At 33.5% G+C, this 19,579-nt stretch overlaps 1 protein-coding gene across 1 annotated transcript; it reads right to left on the bottom strand.

Moving 5' to 3' along the window:
• Nucleotides 1-4,715: 4,715 nt before the first annotated feature.
• On the bottom strand, nt 4,716-18,597 carry LOC121995912 (translation initiation factor eIF-2B subunit delta-like). Its single transcript, XM_042549689.1, has 7 exons — nt 17,910-18,597; nt 16,846-16,983; nt 15,782-16,122; nt 6,213-6,957; nt 6,023-6,119; nt 5,883-5,937; nt 4,716-4,957 (listed from the first exon to the last, which is right to left on the bottom strand). Exons 1-7 carry the CDS (start codon nt 18,484-18,486, stop codon nt 4,895-4,897), a joined length of 2,016 nt encoding a protein of 671 aa, XP_042405623.1. The 5' UTR covers nt 18,487-18,597; the 3' UTR covers nt 4,716-4,894.
• Nucleotides 18,598-19,579: the final 982 nt, after the last annotated feature.

Below are 19,579 nucleotides of genomic sequence, written 5' to 3'. Positions count from 1 at the left end.
TTCAGGAATACATATAAAATGATGGGCTAAAAAAATAAAAATTATGGGCTATGAATTATGTGTCTATGGAATAATTTTTTTTTGAAATTTTTTCCCTCTACATATCATTACTCTTTTGAATTTATATAAGATCTCTTAGATTATAGTAAAATTTTAGATATGTTTCGTGTTTGTATTAGCATCGCAAGTTCATTTAGCTTTGTCAAATTGATGGCAACTATAGGTGATCGAATCATTGAATCGACGGAATTTAGAAATTCAATTTAGTTAATTTAAATTTTTTTCTTGGGTTTGATTTTCGATTAATTTGGTAAATTTTAATTTTAAAATTTATAATTCAGTTAAACCAAATAATTTAATTATATTTTATTTAAAATGTAATTAATTAAATAAAAATTAAGTTTGATTAATTTGATTTTAAAATTTGGATTGATTGATTTAATTCGATTAAAAATTGAATTAACCAATATTTATTTAAGTTCAGTTTGTTTCTTGTTATAGAAAAAATCAAACTGTTTGATTGGTTTAAAAAAATTTCAATTTGTTAAATTCAATTTTAATCGAATGCTAAACTCTAATGACAACAGTAGTGATTTTTTAAGGGAATAGAAAGATTAACTCATTAAAGAAAATATTAAATCCTATAATATTAAATTTAGGATAACTGGTTCGGTCCTATAAAAATTTTTTTACTAATCACCAAGATTAACCTCTTTGTGATGGGGCGGTCGATATCATGGATCCCACAACATGGCTCTCTACCAAATCGTCAAGAGGAAGGCGAGGGTAAGAGGCTTTGGGTATACATATGATTATAAAATCAGGATGTTCTAGATTATTTTAAAAAAAAAAAAAATTTGCAAAATTTCTTTTATCCCTGTACTTTTATTTTTAGAAATGGTCCCTCGAGCTTTGAAGTTGTCTTAACATTTCTTACTTTTTTAAATTTGAAGTAAGATCTCTTTGTTATGACAAAATCTTAGAATTGTTTCGGTTTGGCGTTTGCATCTCAAGTTCATTTAGCTTTGTCAAATTAATGGCAATTATGAGTAAATAAAAATTTGATACAATCAGTTTGGCTTTTGCATCTCAAGTTCATTTAGCTTTGTCAAATTAATGACAATTAGGAGTGAGTAAAAATTTGATACAATCAATTAATTGAACTGGAATGAATCGATCGAATTTAGAAATTTGGTCCAATTAATTTATTTTTTTTAAAAAAAAATTGATTCCATTTTCAGTTAATTCGGTTGAATTTTAGTTTTAAAATCATAATTCAATTAAATCGAATAAAGATATTAATTTGATTATATTGTATTTTAAAATATAATTAATTAAATAAAATTTAAATTTGGTTAATTTGATTTTAAAATTTCCGTTGATTCAGCTAATTCAATCAAAAATTGAATTAATCAATATTAATTAATCGAATGCTCAACCTTAAGGGTGCGTTTGGTTCGGGGTTATTCTTGATAACTTTGGTTATCCATCCAAGGTTATCAGCAAAAGTCTTGTTTGGTTTAGGTATTCGATGATTCCCAAGTAATGTTCCATGCCCGACACATCAGCCAAAGGGTCATGCAGCCCGAAATCGGAAAACCTCATAAAACTAAGGTTTTTCTTGATTCCGGGGTTAACGAATTTTTTTACTAAAAATACCCTCCGATAAGGAAAAACATGGAAAAAAGAGAAAAAATGTAAAAAAAAATATTAAAAATATAAAAAAATAAAAAAAAATTTTAAAAAAAAATAAAATTTAAAAATTTATGTTTTTTTTAAATAAATAATTTTAAAAAATAAAAAATTTTAAAAATATAAATTTTAAAAATAAAAAAATTTTAAAAATTTAAAAAATTTAAAAAATTTAAAAATTTTAAAAAATTTTAAAGTTTTAAAAATAACAAAATTTAAAAATAAAATAAATAAATAAAAATTAAAATTTTAAAATGTAAAAAAATAAAAAAATATAAATATAAATAATATAAAAAATATAAAAACATTAAAAAATAAAAAAAAAAAACATAAAAAAGTTAAAAAAATATACAGGAAAAAGAAAAATAAAAAAATATTAAAAAATAAATAATAATAATAATAATAATAATAATAATAATAATATTATTATTATTATTATTATTATTATTATTATGTATAGTTGGTTTTGTAACTGAGGGTAATACGGTAAAATATTAAACTAGAGTATTCATTAAAACCTTCAAACAAATAAGTTTTTGTTACATTACCTATGTTGAACCAAACAACATTGGTTATGTTTTATTCCCCATAACCTTGGTTATGTGATTACCTGGTAATCACATAACCAAGGTTATACATGATAACTTGAACCAAACGCACCCTAATGGTTTTGAATGACTTGTGATAGATAATAAAAAGGTGAACTTGGAACCATATAGTACTAAACTTGGGGTAATCGATTTGGCTTCATAAAAAAAATTTTATTAGTTATCAAGATAAATTAAGAATCACATCTGCTCAGAAGCATCACATGGCTATGCATCCTATTTGGTAAAAAATGTCTATAAAAATACATCTAGAAATGGAACAGTAGATTAGATGATAACTTCACGCATGATAGTCCTCACTATCTAACAGAGTGTTATCATCAAATAGAAGGTTACATGTAAAAGGCACCTATGCAGTCAAATATTGTTCATTAAATCTTAACCACTTAGTCCAAATGATCGAGATTAGATGGAGTTACATCTGTTGATTAGATCAGGAGCCTTCATACGAATTTGTGTGAAGACTCGAGGATGGTTTTATTCGCTTGGAAGGAAAACTATTTCAAAGCTCAAAGTCTCTAGGAGCAACACAAACTGTCAACTTAAACTTCAGTTAGGGATGACAATAGGATTGGGTGGGACCGGGTTTACTATCCCATCTCCGTCTATGAATTTTATCCTTGCCCATATATCTATTTTTTCGGATTCGGAGAATCTCCAAATCTGAACTAACGGGGATCAAATCCTCATCTCTGCTCTCATCTCCAAAATTAATTTTATATTATTGTTATTATACTATTAATTAATATTAATATTAATATTAATTTTATTATTATTATTTTAAAATATTTTAATATTAATAATATTTTCAATATTATTTAATGACATTATTATTAATATTTTTTAAAATATTAATATTATTATTATAATTTTTGGGACGGATCCAGGGATGGAAATAATATCCCCATATTTATCTAGAACCCGTCTCATCCTTATAAGAAATCTTTGAACCCGCCCTCATCCCTAAATAAATCGGAGATTTCCGTTCCAGTTTCAAGTTTTTCCCGCGGGTCTGAATCCACGGGAAAAATTGTCATCCCTAACTCCAGTTAGAATCACGCACGAGCACTCTGTGAATTGCCTCAGCCTCAGAAGATGCTAAGTTCAGTATTGAGTATTTACTCGATAGCACGAAGAAAATAGTCATTCAAAGGATAAAATATTTATTAAGAAACACTACTCTGCAGTGACAGCATGCGAAACAACATTGAACTGGAGTTCATCGACATGTAGATGAGAGTTTTAGGGAGAGATCAAGCTGCCTTCCCTGATCGACGAACCAGCAGTGGCGGTAAGAAGAGCAGGAGCCCATTGAGAATTCAGGAAATCAACAGTCTCTCCGCTTGCCAAGAACCGGCTGCCAGGACAGCCGGCATCGAAACGAGGTAAGGCAGGGCAGAGAGTAGATTTGCATGAATGGGAAAGGGAGCAGAGGAAGAGGGATGGAGGTAGAGATAATCAGGGTTCCAGCTGATGCTCCTCTCCTTGTGTTCATTCTGGTGGCCGCCCAGGGCCTGGGACTTGAGCAACTTCTTGAAACTAGGGCTGTAAATGAACCAAGCGTTCGTGAACAAGCTTGGTGTTCGGCTTGGTAAGAGCTTGTTTATGTTCGTTCAATATACATAAGATTAATTAAACAAACAAGCTTGAACAGCTCGTTAAACTAAACAAACAAGCTTGAACACATATGTGTTCAGCTCGTTAACGTTCGTGAACAACGTTCGTGAACAACGTTCGTGAACAATGTTCGTGAACAACGTTCGTGAACAATATTCACGAACCATATTTATTAATAAAACTCTTTCAATATGCTAAATAAATAATAAAATAAAATAAATAAATTTAAATTATCAATTTTAATAACTAATCAAACAATTAAAAATTTCAAACAATCAAACAAGCTTGAATCGAGAGCTTGATAACATCTAAACGAACCAAGCTCAAACCAAGCTCAAGCCAAGCTCGAACCAAGCCCAAGCCAAGCTCAAGCCAAGCTTGAATTGAGAGCTTGATAACATCTAAACGAACCAAGCTCAAGCCAAGCTTCAAACAAACTTAAGCTCATAAAAAATAAACCAAGCCAAGCTTGAACACTCATTTCAAAAGCTTGGTTCATTTTAAGCTCGGCTCGGCTCGGCTCGATTATCTTATCAAACAAGCTTGAACACCCCAAAGCTCGGCTCGGCTCGGCTCGGCTCGTTTACAGCCCTACTTGTAACGAAAGAGGCAGGGTAAGAGCCTGAGGCAATCACTTGGGCAGCCAGAGGCAGCCAAGGGTGAGTATAGTCCCAAGGTGAAGGACAAATTAACACTTTCCTGCAGTATATATAAAGAAAGAGTCAAGGATAGAAATCCCAATTAAGATAAACCTTGAAGGCAGTGAGATCCCATTCTTTGCTGGTTCGTATTTGCTAGTTTGAAACAAGCAAAGGCAAGAAATAGTTGCCATCATATTAAGTAGAAAGGAAACATGAGAAATGTTATATGAACTTACATGAGTATGTCAAGTAATTTAACTCATTAACAACAAAATGAGACTAAAAACATCATATTGCAAATTATCCCATAGTGAGGCCAGTTGGAGAAAATAACTTTTATATCCACAAGTTATCAGGGCCATATTCTCTCACGATAACTGGCACACTGGTAGGAGGGAGCTGCATAAGAAAAAAAAAAGCATTAAGTAAACATTGGACACAAAAGAAGTAAGCATAAAATAAACATCTATTGAAAAATTCATCATAACATAGTCTGATGTTGTCCGTGTAATATCAAAGAGAAAGGACTCTCTCTAATAGGTAGATGATAAAATATATAAATAAGAGAAAATAGAATATGATGTTACAAACAAGTTAAAAGGCGTCTAAAAGATTATATAGTTAAAAAAAAAGTTGAATCAATTAGACTTAAGATGTAGTAGGTAGAGAGAGACAAAAAAATCCTTTAGTCAATGTAATAAAAAATAATTCAATTGATTTGAATATTAATAGTGATATAACGTTGCATAGCTTGATGATTATGATACAGGCCTTCACCTTATAACATGGAATTAATAGATGATATTGCCACTTTAATCTTTGCAAACAACCTATATGTCATCAGCATTATTTTGGATATCATGTGGCAGCAATAGTTAAGACTCAAAGTCAAAATATGATGGTAAAATTGAGCTAACTGCCTAATATAAGAAAATAAACAACTTTTCGTTTAATATGAATGCTAGATCTGATTTAACTCTATAGATCCACCTCAAGATCAAATTATTAGATAGAATAATCTCATTCAACTTAAATGGATACTAAGTGAACTGAGAAGAGTGTTCCCATCCACCAACCTTGAATATGAATGCCCTTGCTTTGTTGGCAATGAGGGAGTCAAAGAATATCTTCTAGATAAAAGTGTTTGGTAACTCCATTAAGCAACTTTAAGTACTAAAATTTGCTTTAGCATTTAGATATGACCACTATTTGCAATTTATGATAGCATATGCCAGACACCCTTGTGGGTAGCTACTTAAGTGTGTTGCATACTCTAGCAATATGGAAAAACTTAACCATAAAATAACATTAAAGTGAAACTCACCATTCCATAATCAGTGATAATCATTGACACATAATCAGAAGGTGTGGCATCGTAGCTGTCAATAAAAAAAATTGAGGTTTTCTTTTGCACCTATAAGGAACCTGATACTTAAATTATTGGCAAGGCAAAATATTTCCTACTTGAGATTTAGAAGCTGCAGATTGTCATTGTCAACACAACCTTCCAGGTAATTTGATGCAACATGACCAGGAACTTTCAAAAATACATCTGGATCACCTGCAAAGAAACGCAAAAAGCAGTTGCGCAGAACAATTTTGCAAGATAAGTAAATTAAAAAATCTAAGTAGCAAATCCAACTTGCAAGTATACCTAGCTCATTGAAACATATAGAATCTAGCTGCACTCTTTCATGAAATTTATATGCCTCACAACATACTAAAACAGGAACATTGAATGCCTTTGCAACCATAGCTACGCATGCTGTCCCCACTCTTGAGTAAACTGTTCCATTAGAGAGTACTGATGCAGCTCCTAGAAAAACCCGCTTGACTTCATGCATGATGTATGAAATTGCATTTATATGCGTATATGTGCAGTTAAGTCCCTTGGCTATCAGTCTTCGGAGCAATACCTGCCCTTCAAGTTTGGGACGTGAATCAACTATCACAACACGGAAATCTTTACCAAGCTCATGGGCATATACTAATATCATTTCAACAACAGAGGATAGTCCATATGTTAGAAGAACATCCCCATCTCTGATCTTGGCAACAGCATGCCTAACTATAACCTTATCAGCAATTTCTATTTTCTCATTTATGAAACGATCAATATCAGATTGGAGACTCGATTTAGCGTCTGATTCTGACATAGCAAGTGGTAATTTAGCAATCCTATGCTTTAGAAACTTGATAGCATTTCCCATGCTAATTGAAAGAGGTCTACATTCAATCAGAAATGAGATATAACTACTAATTTTTGTGGTCAGATCTCGGCCAAAAGCTTTTTCAGGAGGTGTAGAGTAGTCATTAATTGCCTCTTTAAATGCTAGAAGCATCGCAATACAACGAGCATTGCCACCAGATATCTTTCCAGACAAGTAATGGAGTCCAACCTGAGGACAAGTGCAAAGCCAGATCAATGAGGGAATTCTGTACATCATTGCTCAAAAGAAAATTCAGTGTTTGAGCAATTTTACAGGATAGATTTAAAAAAATGTTAGGGTAATTCATTAAATGGGCATAAAAATAAATCATACTGAGAAGAAAATTTACATATAAAATATCCATGGAGAATTGCTTACAATATTTTAAAGAGACAAAATATGGTTGGGTTTGATTTAATATAAATTGCAATGTTCATTATGTCTTTCAAAACTGTATTGCATAGCATTTGAGTTATTTATTGCTTTTATAAAAAGTACAAAGAAGTCTTTTTTGTTATATTCATTGTAAAATTGTATTTGTAAAAGATTCCCTGTTATTATAGATGTAAAAATGTTTCACTAACTATAGGATCACTTGAGATAACATAGTAATGAACTCGAAAAAGATTTTACAAAAGTAGGAATAGGAAGCAAACAGAATAATGGATACTTCGATGACAATAACAACCACCAAATCTTCCCACTAGGTGGGGTCGGGTATATGGATCCTTCTATGTCATTGAGCTCTATCCCTTAGGGCTTACACTTTGGTGGAATTTGTTGGATGTTATAACACTCAATTGGTGTTAAAACCAATATGAGCAGGTATAAGTGTTATACGACTCACAGAACACCATGTCCCTGAACACATTCAAAAAAAATTTTATATAAAAAATAAAAACTCTCACTCTGGTGCGTGCATGCAAGCGCTAGAGAAAGAAACCCAGTGTTATAAATGGCGGCAAGCGGTGGCATGGCGGTCAATGACCGGCTATTGCCTAGACGGTTGAATATTTTTTTTACTTTTTTATGCATAATATTATAAATAATCATTATTTTTTAAAATATTTACTTTTAATCAAATATATTAATTAAAAATTAAATATTTAATCTAAATATTTAATATATATATATATATATATATATATATATATATATATTAAATTAATAGGATAATTTATTAGATTTTAATTAAGTCTATTTAAATTATCTCGGAGTTGATTAAAATTATTAACATAAAGTAATTTAATTAAACTCTAACTTACAACTTACTCGTGTGTTCTGTTTCAGTCAGGCGACAAGTTTGACACATCGTCGAGACCGCGCGACGGGTTCGAACACCTCACTGGCCTGAGCAACGTGTCGAGGCCTATCGTTGGGCTTGAGCGACGCTTCCAGGCCTGTCGCCAAGCTCGGGCGACGCGTCCGGGATTGCACGACACCTTTAGACGCGTCATAGGGCCAGATGCCATGTCCGGCCTTGCGCAACGCATCCGAACTCATCGTCGGGCCTAAGCCATGCATCCAGACGTGTCGCGGTAGCAAAACGGTAGCAACGGTGACTCCAAGCATGGTGGTGGCGGAAGAAGATGAGTTATTGTCTAAAGCATCGCCTCAATCTGAGGCGGTGCGATTGATGCTCGCCTCCTGCCTAGGCGGCCGCCTTGACACAGGGCTAGCCCAACTCACATGGGTTCAAAGTACACAATGGGAGGGCCACATGGGTGCCCTCCCATATTTTTTTATTAAAAAAATTAAAAATTTTAAATTAAAAACCAACCGAACAAAATTAAATTGATGGTATTTTATTGCCAAACTATTTTTGATGAGGTTAAAATAAAAAAATTAAATGGCTAGTTAATGGCTATTTTAATAATAAAAAATAAATTTTCATCTAGAAATACTCATCACCTTACACAACTTATTTCAATCATTCAAACACCTAAATCCCTCTAAAAATCTTCTCTACTATTTTCATCATCTCAATTTTATTTTGAATATTTATTTCTATAATCCTATTTCCCTCCAAAATGGATGAAAATAACCAAGGATTTTTTTAGAAATTTAGTGAATTACCAAAAATTGCCAAAAGAAAATGCTTCTTTCCAAAATTCACAAATTCTACCAAATTATCCATATTTTCCATATCCACCAAATAATCCATATGGCCTATATCCACTAAATTATCCATCTAATCCATATCCACAAAATTATTCATCTAATACACATGCATCTTTGACGGAAAATGAACCGTTTACTTCAACTTTTGTTCCAGAGGCTCAACTGTCTGACCGTGAATCCCCAATTGAACTCGCAAATTTGGAGAAGGCAGATTCTGGTGTTGCGGATGAAGTAAGATTGAAGACGAGATTTTAGCAAGATCATCTATCACTATCAGCGATGATCCAATCATCGACAATGATCTGGATGCTTTCTGGGGACGTGTTGCAAGCTACTACAATGAAAATCGTCCTCCAGGTACACCCAGTAGAATTGCAAGTGTCATACGATCGCACTGGCAAATACCATATAAAAAAAGTATATTGCTTCAATGCAAATTACAATAGTATTTATAATGTGTATCGTATGACCACAGTGATGAGGATATATTGCGGCTTGCGTATGAAAAAAAATCGTGAGTAAAATAACAACATTGCATTTAATCTCGAACATGTATGGAGAATCATAAAAAACCGTCCAATGTTTACTCCACAGTTTGTTGATCACCTTGTTAGCACGAAGAAGGCAAGGACTTCGAAGTCGGGGCCAAGTAAAACCTCATCTAACCAATATATGAGTCTACATTAGACCTAAACGAAGAAACTTGTCCAATCGGTCAGAATGCATCAAAAAAAAAGGAAAAGGCAAAATGAAATCAGACATTGAAGGTATGACAACAAATTTGGACAATATATTTGCAAAGTTTACTAAGTATACAAGCATAAAAATAGCTAAAGTTGAAATGAAACAAAAACAACTCGAAGTTGAGGAGATGAAAGCAAAAGCTGCAGATTAAAGTAAAAGCTGCCTTAGCTAAAGTTCAACTAAAGGAATATGCAATCCTTTCGAAGGACACTTCGCAAATGACAAAGGGGCAACTGATTATCCACGAACATATATGTCAAGAGATTAGGAGGAGATGGAATATGTAATTTTCATTTATTGTAATTTTCATTTATTGTAAGTTTCAATTTTTGTACTTTTCAATTAATGTACTTTTCAATTAATGTCATTTTCAATTATTGGATTTTTCAATTAATGTAATTTTCTATTATTATACCTTTTCAATTAATGTGCAATTCCTGGTCAATTAATAAAGTTGTTGCAAAGTAGTCATTGTAATATAGTTGTTGTAATGTAGCCGTTGGAATATAGCGATTGACAAGAAAAAAATAAATAGACACCTTGTGCTATACAATTCTTTATTCTAAGAACATACCATTTGGCAAACACATAGACTTGAATTTATTTCCTCCAAAATGTCTCAATATTCAAGTAGCGCTAGCTCTGACTCGGCAAGTGAAAACAAAGTTCAAATTGAAGTTGTTGACGAAGGTTTGATATGGGGAATAAGCTAATGTCATTGATACTTCAACAAAGCCGACAAATAATAGAAGCATATCAAAGTAATAACGAGGTGCGGCAAAGAAAAAGGTTCATCAAAAGAAATCATGAAGTCGGGCGTGTGAGGCTCTTCAATGATTATTTCCCCACAACCCCAATGTATCAAGATCAAATATTTCGAAGACGATTTCGCATGCGAAAAGATTTATTTTGTTGCATACTGAATGCACTCGAGAGTCGTTCATCATATTTTCAACAAAGGGACGATGCTGCAAGAAGAAAAGGCTTGTCATCACTACAAAAATGCACAACTGCGATTCGCCAATTGACTTATGGAGTCCTAGCCAACCATCTTAACGAGTACCTACGCATGGGTGAATCAACTGCCATCAAGTGTCTTTTCAGTTCTACGGTCGTGTGGTTGAACTATTTGGTGATCGATACTTGAGAAGGCTGAATGCTGATAATATTCAATATCTTCTTTAAATGCATGATGAGAGGCATGACTTCCCTATATGTTGGGCAACTTTGATTGCATGCATTGGGAATGGAAAAATTGTCCATTTGCTTGGAAAGGCCAGTTTACAAGAGGTTATGGATAACCAACAATCGTGCTTAAAGAGGTCACGTCTCAAGACTTGTGGATATACATGCATTCTTTGGTGTCGCAAGTTCACGTAATGATATTAATGTGTTGTATGAATCTCCCATATTCAATAACGTCTTGCAAGGAAATGCCCCGGAGATTAATTTTACGGTCAACGAGACAATATATGAAGGGGTATTATCTAACAGATGGAATATATCTGGAATGAACTACTTTCGTGAAAGCTTTTCCTTGCCCAGAAGATTCCAAAAGGAGGTTGTTTAAGGAAAAACAAGAGGCTGCAAGAAAAGATGTTGAACGAGCATTTAGGGTGCTCCAAGCTTGATGGGAAATTGTTAGAGGTCCAGCTCGTTATTGGTACAGAAAAAAAGTTAAAACATATTATGTTAGCATGCATTATTTTGCATAACAAGATTGTTGAAGATAAGGGGGTCACATGACAAATTAGTACAATGATGAAGGTGACTAACCTGCACAACCCATCCAAGGCTCAAACCGAGGATTTCATGATTATCTCCGACAAATTCCAAACTACATGATAGTTATGTGTATCACCAACATGCTGACTTAGTTGAACATATTTAGTCACAATACAATAACAATCCTTGAATTAGTATTTTATAGTTTCTCTTTATGTTTAATTTATATGTTGTTTTTTAATTTTTATGCAAGTGTGATTTTTTTTATATGTTGTATTCCTTTGTTTCAAATTTATAATAATATTTTAATTTTAAATAAATGGCACTCATAAAATAAGAAAAAAATATTTTATGTAATAAATATATTTAAAAATATTATTATTATTTATTTTAAATAATAATCACTTAAATTGTGTAAATAAAATTGAAATTGTATTTATTTAATGTAAAATAAAAATAAGATGAATGAGTGGACAGCGGGACCCACAAATAATGAGTGTTAATGTTAAAATAAATGTGAGAGAATGAAGGTGTTAATATAATGGACAGCGGAACCCACCAATGCGGATGCTCTTACTATATCATTATCTATATTTAAATAAATTTTATCTTATTTTATTGTTGCTAACCAAGCTTTTTTTGTCTTTCTCTTCCTCGTTTGATGTACATATTTGTCATAGTTTCACATCACCTAACTGAAGCATTTATTTATCGTACATGTTCATACCATTTTTAATACGTCTCTTGGAGTTTTCCCTCAATAGATGTAACCCGACATTCTTTCTAATGCTCTTATTTCTTATCATATCCATCCTCACATCCTCATCTCTACAACTCTCATCTTCTACTTATGTGTTCAAGTCGTACCCCAACATTCAATTCCATATAATATAACAGGTCTAACTGTAGAACTTCATTTTAAGTTCTAAGGGTCACATAGAACATTCGACGCTCTCCTCCATTTCAACAATATACTTGTATTCTATGTAAAACATCTCTCTCTAAACCCTCCATCCTTTTGCAAAAATGAACCTAAATACTTAAAGCTCTTAGTTCGAGACAACTCGTCATCTCCTATCTTAACAATTTGTCTAATTATGTCTAATATTGCTAAACTTAAATTCCATACATTTTATTTTGATTCTACTAAGCGCAAAACCTTTCGCTTCTAGTGTTTCCCACCAAGATTTGAGTTTGGCATTTACTCTATCACATGTCTCATCTAATAAAACAATATCATCTGCAAACTATATGCACTATGGTACCGTGTCTTGGATTCATCCATGATCAGTGAAAAAAGATAGGGATGATCCTTGATGTAATCCTATCTTCATGAGAAATGCTTCGGTTAATCAAGTCCTCACTCGTGTCATTATATCATCATACATATCTTTAATTAGTGCACATATGTTACGCTAATATCTTTCTTTTCTAGAATTCCCCATATAATTTTTCTTGAGATTCAATCATAAAATTTTGCTAGGTCAACGAATACCATATATAGATCATTTTTATGTTCCCGATTTTTTCGATTAGTTGCTTGAAAGATGTATAGCTTCTATTGTCAAGCATCAATCCTGGCTTGATCGACTAACAATAGATTCTTGTGGGTGATTTTCATTTTTGATTTTTTGCCTAATCAAAAAATTAAGTGATGGTTGCTAATCAAGAATTCCTAAGAAATTCGAAGAAATAAAGGCACTTCAATTAACAAACACATAAAGCTTCAATCATACTACTAACCCTTCTCATATAAGAAAATGTCTGATAACAATGAAATAAGGTTTATAAGCAATCCCCCCCCCCTTGGATGCTCAAACAACTACAAAAACTAATTTGAAAGTAGTTTGGATCTTACATGTTACACCAAGCCTAATGAAACAACAGAATAGTTAACTTGATTGCCATGAATCATGCAGCTCAAATTTTCTAAGCTTAGTTAATGGTACTGACATCTGGGAATTAAGAACCAATACAAATAATCAGCAATATCAACAGATACATTGAGGTGTTAAAGTCTCCTTGAGGCTTGAATCTCGCATCAAATCTAACTCAACCCTATATTAATTTGACATGTATGTGTGTGCTTCCTCGCAGGGAAGGAAATCAAAAGGAAAATAAAGTGACAGAAATACTTTCCCAACAGCACTTTCCCTCTGCTTCCTTAGGAAGAAAAAACTAAGTGATTAAATATCCTGATTATTACTAGAGGTGTATCCATATATATAACTCGCTCATGAAATAAATATATATAATCAAATTAATGCAGCAACGGAACCTCAAGTGTAGCCTAATCTCAAACCCTCAAAAAAATCATAAATCAAAGAACAAATATCAGTTGGGATCCTAAACTCTTTTCATAATCTCATAATGCAATCAAATCATCTAAAAAAATTCCCTAACTTATCTCTAAAAATGATAAGAACTTTTGAAATTTAAAACAACCTTTTAAAATTTTAATATATTAACAAAGATTTTAAACTCTAAAACTTTATAACAAACCTAAATTTTAGATTTTTTGAATCACATCATTCTCCCCAACCAAGGAGATCTTGACTCCAGGTGAGTTGTTAACATTTTATTAATTCTTTTCGAGCATAAGCAACATTGCGTCAGAATGTTTGTTGAGCATCCTTTCTCAAGTGGCCCTTCTAATGAGTGAGGAATCAATATAGTTTCTTTAATGTTATTCACAAAATTAAGCATTGACTTGGTTCTCCCTTCTTTTTGATCGCCTGTTCAAATGAGTCTAAAATCACTAGCTTTGACCTAGGGATAGAAGTACTTTCCTGTGGTTCTTCTGTGACAAAGTCAACATATAAGTTAAATAAACATTTTTTCTCATAGGAAGAATAAATGTAGATGTCCTTATAGGAGTCATTATGGAATTTCTAGGACTAATAAATGCATATGTATACCTTATATTGCTATCTTTGCATCTACAGGGTGCATCAACATAAAGGCAAGATACAAGTGGAGTGGTGTGGGAAGGAGGTGATGATGGAAGAAGTTCCTTCCAAGGTTCAAACTCTCGAGTGATGGTTCAAATCTCGAGTGGTACCGATATTTCAGTTTTTGATTGTAACAATAGTGTTTCGATATCGTGCAAGGGTTCTAATATTTGGTGTCGATAGCAAATTAAAGGTGAAAGAAGGGATGGGATGAAAAAGAAAAAGAAAATAAGACAACTATAACAAAATATTTTTACCATCTAGAATGGTACAATTTTGATATTATTTTGTATGGAGAAATGTACAAAAAAAATAACAATATTATCTCAATTGACTTTTGTTTTAGCATGCCAAGGGTTGTCGAGAGCTAATATCGAACAATATTCATCAACGTGATTGGCATAATAACATAGGAGACATTATCAATGTCAAGTAGTATTGAGTTTCAATAATTTATTGGAACAATATGTTCCAAATGTTTGCATGGTATGAGATTTCAAATCATGGTTTTTCTAAGCGGCAGTAGAAGACAACTTGGACGAGGGGTTTCTCCATACAAGCGACGAGTTGAGATAAATGTTATGACTTTATCGTGGAAGGTTAATGTAAGAAGATAGAGAAGGAAATTGTCATGGGTTTTTGGTAAAAGAAGGGTATGATAGCCTAACAACAACTGACATAGGCTTCATTGCGAATAATAAACAAAGGAGAGATCTTTCTTGGCTAGATTTATTAGATTTATTTTCATGGTTTGACCAATGCATCGGTGGAGAAAAGCACAAGGACAACACTCCGAGATGGATAACTAAATCACTCAAGCTTGGGATCAAGAAGAGAAATTGTGTTCAAGGAAGCAATTGGTTGTTGTGCACGAGAGGAGGGTAAAAGAACAAACTTAGAAATTTTAGCTTTGATGCCAATTCATGCAACACGAGAACATTAAAAATATAAAATTGAAACTAATTCCAAACTCAATGTCACAAAGGAAACCTATTACATTGGATCATAATCCCCTTTTTAAAAAATTCATAATTCAACCAAGTCATCAAAAAAAATGCCTATCTTTCATAACAAACTGGAAATTTAAAAAAAAAACTAAAAGTTAAATAAACTTATTAAAAAATATATCACTTTAAGATTTAAAATAAATCCTACACTTATCAATAATTTTTAGACTGCATCACAAACCTAGATAAATGGAACACCCATCATATTGCAGATTTCTCACTAATAGATTAATATCCATGGTTTCAAATTTAGTAGCATGTTTAATACTATGTAAAATTTGAGGGTAAGATCATTACCATTATATATATAAATATATAAGACCCACTACATAATACTGTATTACCCTAATGCTCTTAACAGCGTTGACTACCCTATTAAGCAATACTATACTCCTAATGGCCTTGGCAAAGTTAGAAAGAACCTCAATTTTCTACTGATCACAAAAGTGAAAATGTGTATGGTACCTTGTAAACAGAAGGATGGACTGCATCAAGTTGAAAAAACTTTGCTTCAAGATCTGGAAGCTGAGTTCCATGTATGTATTGAGGCAGATGTCGGAACAATTCAACTCTATTTTTTGTTTCAAATTGGTTAACCATTGCTCGCCGCTTCACTTTCTCAACCTTATTTTTATCATCAAATTGCATACGTGGAGGAGGAACATCTTTCTTGCGATCTTTTTCAATGGGGCGATCGACAATCTTCTTTTCGGAAGATACAGATGGAGCTGTAACTTGAGGGGCATCCTTCTTTTGTGAAGGTTTAACTGATTTAGCTTGCTGTGTGTTAGCAGGAACTCCACCTCCTATAGAAGTTGAAAGCTAGGCATAGTTTAAGTTTAAATATGCAAATAGAAAACCAAACAAAAAGGTAATGACAAGAAGATAAATTCTATATTTGGTTACACATGGTAACCAATATCTATAGAATTTCATGGTTGAATAAGGAAAAAAGAGGGGGGAAATTAACATAGTCCCTAATAAGAGAAACTACTCAAATCCACTTAGTTAGGCAAACAGACAAACCTTAAGTATCAATGATTTCTCTTTTAACACAGATGATGAGGGTACAAAATATCTCGAACTGTACATTTTTTATGAGAATAAATGTTTCAATAAAAAGGTAATGTTGACTTTCTTTTTTATCAAAAGAAATATAATGGAATAATCTATATCAGCAGGTCCAGATATAGCTGTGCATAATTTACAACTAAGAGTTCAGACTGAAATCATAGTAGATAAATACAATAAAAGTGGTGGACTTCATGTCCCAAGCACAGACCAAAGTGAAACCATAATTGAATCAGTTTTTACACCTAGATCAAAACTGAAAAGTACATGAAAACATCATGAAAGTCAAAGCAATGAACTCATTGATATTTACAAAGAGTATAAAGGAAGCTAAGGATTATTTAAACAAAATAACATCATGAATCCATGATATGAAGTAGCAATGTAAGGAACAAAGTGTAAAAATCAGCTCCAGCTTTGATAACTATAAAACTCAAGAAAATGGATCAGCGCCTCACCAGCCTCCTTTGCAGCAGCTTTTGCAGCACGTTGGGCCTCCTGGAGAGCACGCCGCTCGGCTTTTGTTGTTTTCTCCTTTAGTGGCATTGGTGCCTCTGCCAAATCATTTTGTATCCCCAATGCTCCTCCTTGTTTCTCTGAAAGATGCACTAATTGTAAATAGAGATAGCAGTGAAATTCAGTTTATACCACCAATTACAAAGAACTATGCTAATCCAGGATTTGGGAGCAACCAATAAGGATACACAATGCGAATGTGTCAAATAATATAAGGATGAGACATGTAATTCTGAACATAACAACATGGAAACAAGATTATAATACAATGAGGTCAAACCAAGTAAAGTATAAACTGAACCCTCAATAGTGAAACATTAGAGATGAAATTTGATATCATATCTTTAGCACCATTATTCTTGCCTCTAGAATTACTACTTATACCATTCTACAAAAAAACGGAAGTTGACTTTCAAATGTGGACTGTGATTTTGGTAGTTATTTACAAGATATGAAAACCCAAAATGGATAGATTGATAGCAGTTCTTGAAGTCAACTTTCAAATATGGGCCGTGATTTTGGTAGTTGATCACAAGATATGATCTCAAAAAAAACATAGGGAAATGGCAGCAGCTCATGGAGTCCTAGTTGTTACTAACGCTTAGAACATCTAATCCATCCTGCACCTTCACTAGGTCAGCAACCTCAATAAGAGCTAGGCAAATTGTGCCTTGAGTGAGCAAGCTGGGCATTATCATCTTAGCTTTCTTCAGCTCCAAGATGATTTATATCTATCTACATACATGACTTGCACTAGATTGCTTCCCTCAGTGCATGACCAAAATGCGTTATTCAAATTGTGCTTATGCAAGAAGGCTGGATCCGAAGATGTTGTATACCTACTAACATGCAATTCCACTAGATTGCGTCACTCAGTACTTGACCAAAATGCATTAGTCAAACTAAAGTTTAATAATGAGCAGGGGCATTCCAACAATATATAATCGGTTGGTAAAAATAATGAGCAGATGAAGTTAACAGTTGTTTGAAATAAAAATACTGGTACCTGAAATGCCAGGGAGTGTCTTCACAACCGATGCAGTCGTCAGAGGGCTCTTAGGAGTATGACCACCGCCACTCCCACCACCAGCACCGACAGACTTCGACATCATTAATTCACTGTTTCTCCCTGCTAAGGACGAAGCAAGCTTGTCCGGATCGCTCCTACCATACCACGGAGACATAGAAGCATTGTCAGAGAACTCCGAGACTCCGTCGTGGATCCTGCTGGAAGGCGACGTCATTGGGGGCGTCCCAAGAACAACTTCCGTCTCGTTGTGGTCGTGGGCACCTACCAGAATCTGAAGGTTATCTCGGCGGAGCAACGAGCCGGAATTGGGGACGGCAAGAGGGACGGTGCCGCGAGCGGGGAGGCCGTCCGAGGCGCCATGGCGGGGCGGAGGGATCATGACGGGGGAGAGAGACGTCCCGGTGGGAGGAGAGGACGCAGCGGCCGCGGAGGAGGAGGAGACAAGGGCGTCGGAGACGGAGCGTGGTGGCGGCGTTGTTGCAGCGGGGGTGACGAAGCCGACCTGGCGGACTTTGGGATCGCTGACGGTGCGGCTGGGCCTCCTTGGATCCATGGGATCGCCAGCTACAAGAAGCGGCGGCGAAGCGACGCTGAACTTGCTAGGGTTTTCAAGGAGCTCCGGCGATGCGGTGACGGATTAAATGGCGTTGCAACTTGCAAGTGCTCAGTCCATTTTGTTATTTATCCACTTCGCCCCACCCAAAGTCTTCACCTCGTCAAAAGCCACTCTCGTAAATACTTTCAAACTTTTACACTTTGCGCCCCAACTAATTTAACCATGTTTAAGTAAACTCATGTAAGTAATTCAAATTAAAATTACCATATTACATACTAAAATATGGTATTTTATTCTATTATAAATTTTTATGAAATGTAAACTAGTATATAATTCTATCCTAAAAATTACCAAACTTGGATAATATTCCGGAATATCTAAATCAACTATTCAAGTTTTAAAATTATCCAATCAACTTTTTTTATATCCATTTTATCCCTTCATATTTATTCTAATAGGCTATTACATAGTAGAAATCAATTCGGAATATTGTTCATCAACACAGTAAATCCTGAATTGATTGTTATACTGTAACAATCGATTAAAAATTTTAATTTATATTCAAAAAATCATCGTTCTCAATATAATATATTAAATTGATATTTGAGTGCATGAATATAATGGAGAATAAGACAAACATATAGGACATGATTTCATATCATTCCAAACTCTCTAAGTCCATAGTTGATTTCGGTCAAAATTTACTAATGGACTTAGAAAGCTAAGAATGATATGAAACTAAGTCATGTGTCATGCTCTCAAACATTAATTTGATACACTATATTGAGAGCGGTGATTTTTTTTAAATGAATATGTTCAAAAATCTAATTCGTATTTAAAAAATCATTGTTTTCAATATAATAAGTCAATTGGTATTCGATAGCATCAATATAATGAGAACTAAACGAACACATAAAATCTGGTTCTATGTTATTCCGGACTCTTTAAATCCATCAATCAATTTTGACTGAAACTGGTCAAAACTGACTTATAGATCTAAAGAGTTCAAAATGACATGAAATAATATCCTATATGTTCATCTAATTCTTTTGATTATATTCATGCCCTCAAATATCAGTTTTATATATTT

Source organism: Zingiber officinale, chromosome 6A, assembly GCF_018446385.1.
Source record: "Zingiber officinale cultivar Zhangliang chromosome 6A, Zo_v1.1, whole genome shotgun sequence".
Classification (NCBI taxonomy): Eukaryota; Viridiplantae; Streptophyta; class Magnoliopsida; order Zingiberales; family Zingiberaceae; genus Zingiber; species Zingiber officinale.
Note: the sequence above shows the minus strand (reverse complement) of the source record. Positions and strands in the feature narration are given on the sequence as shown.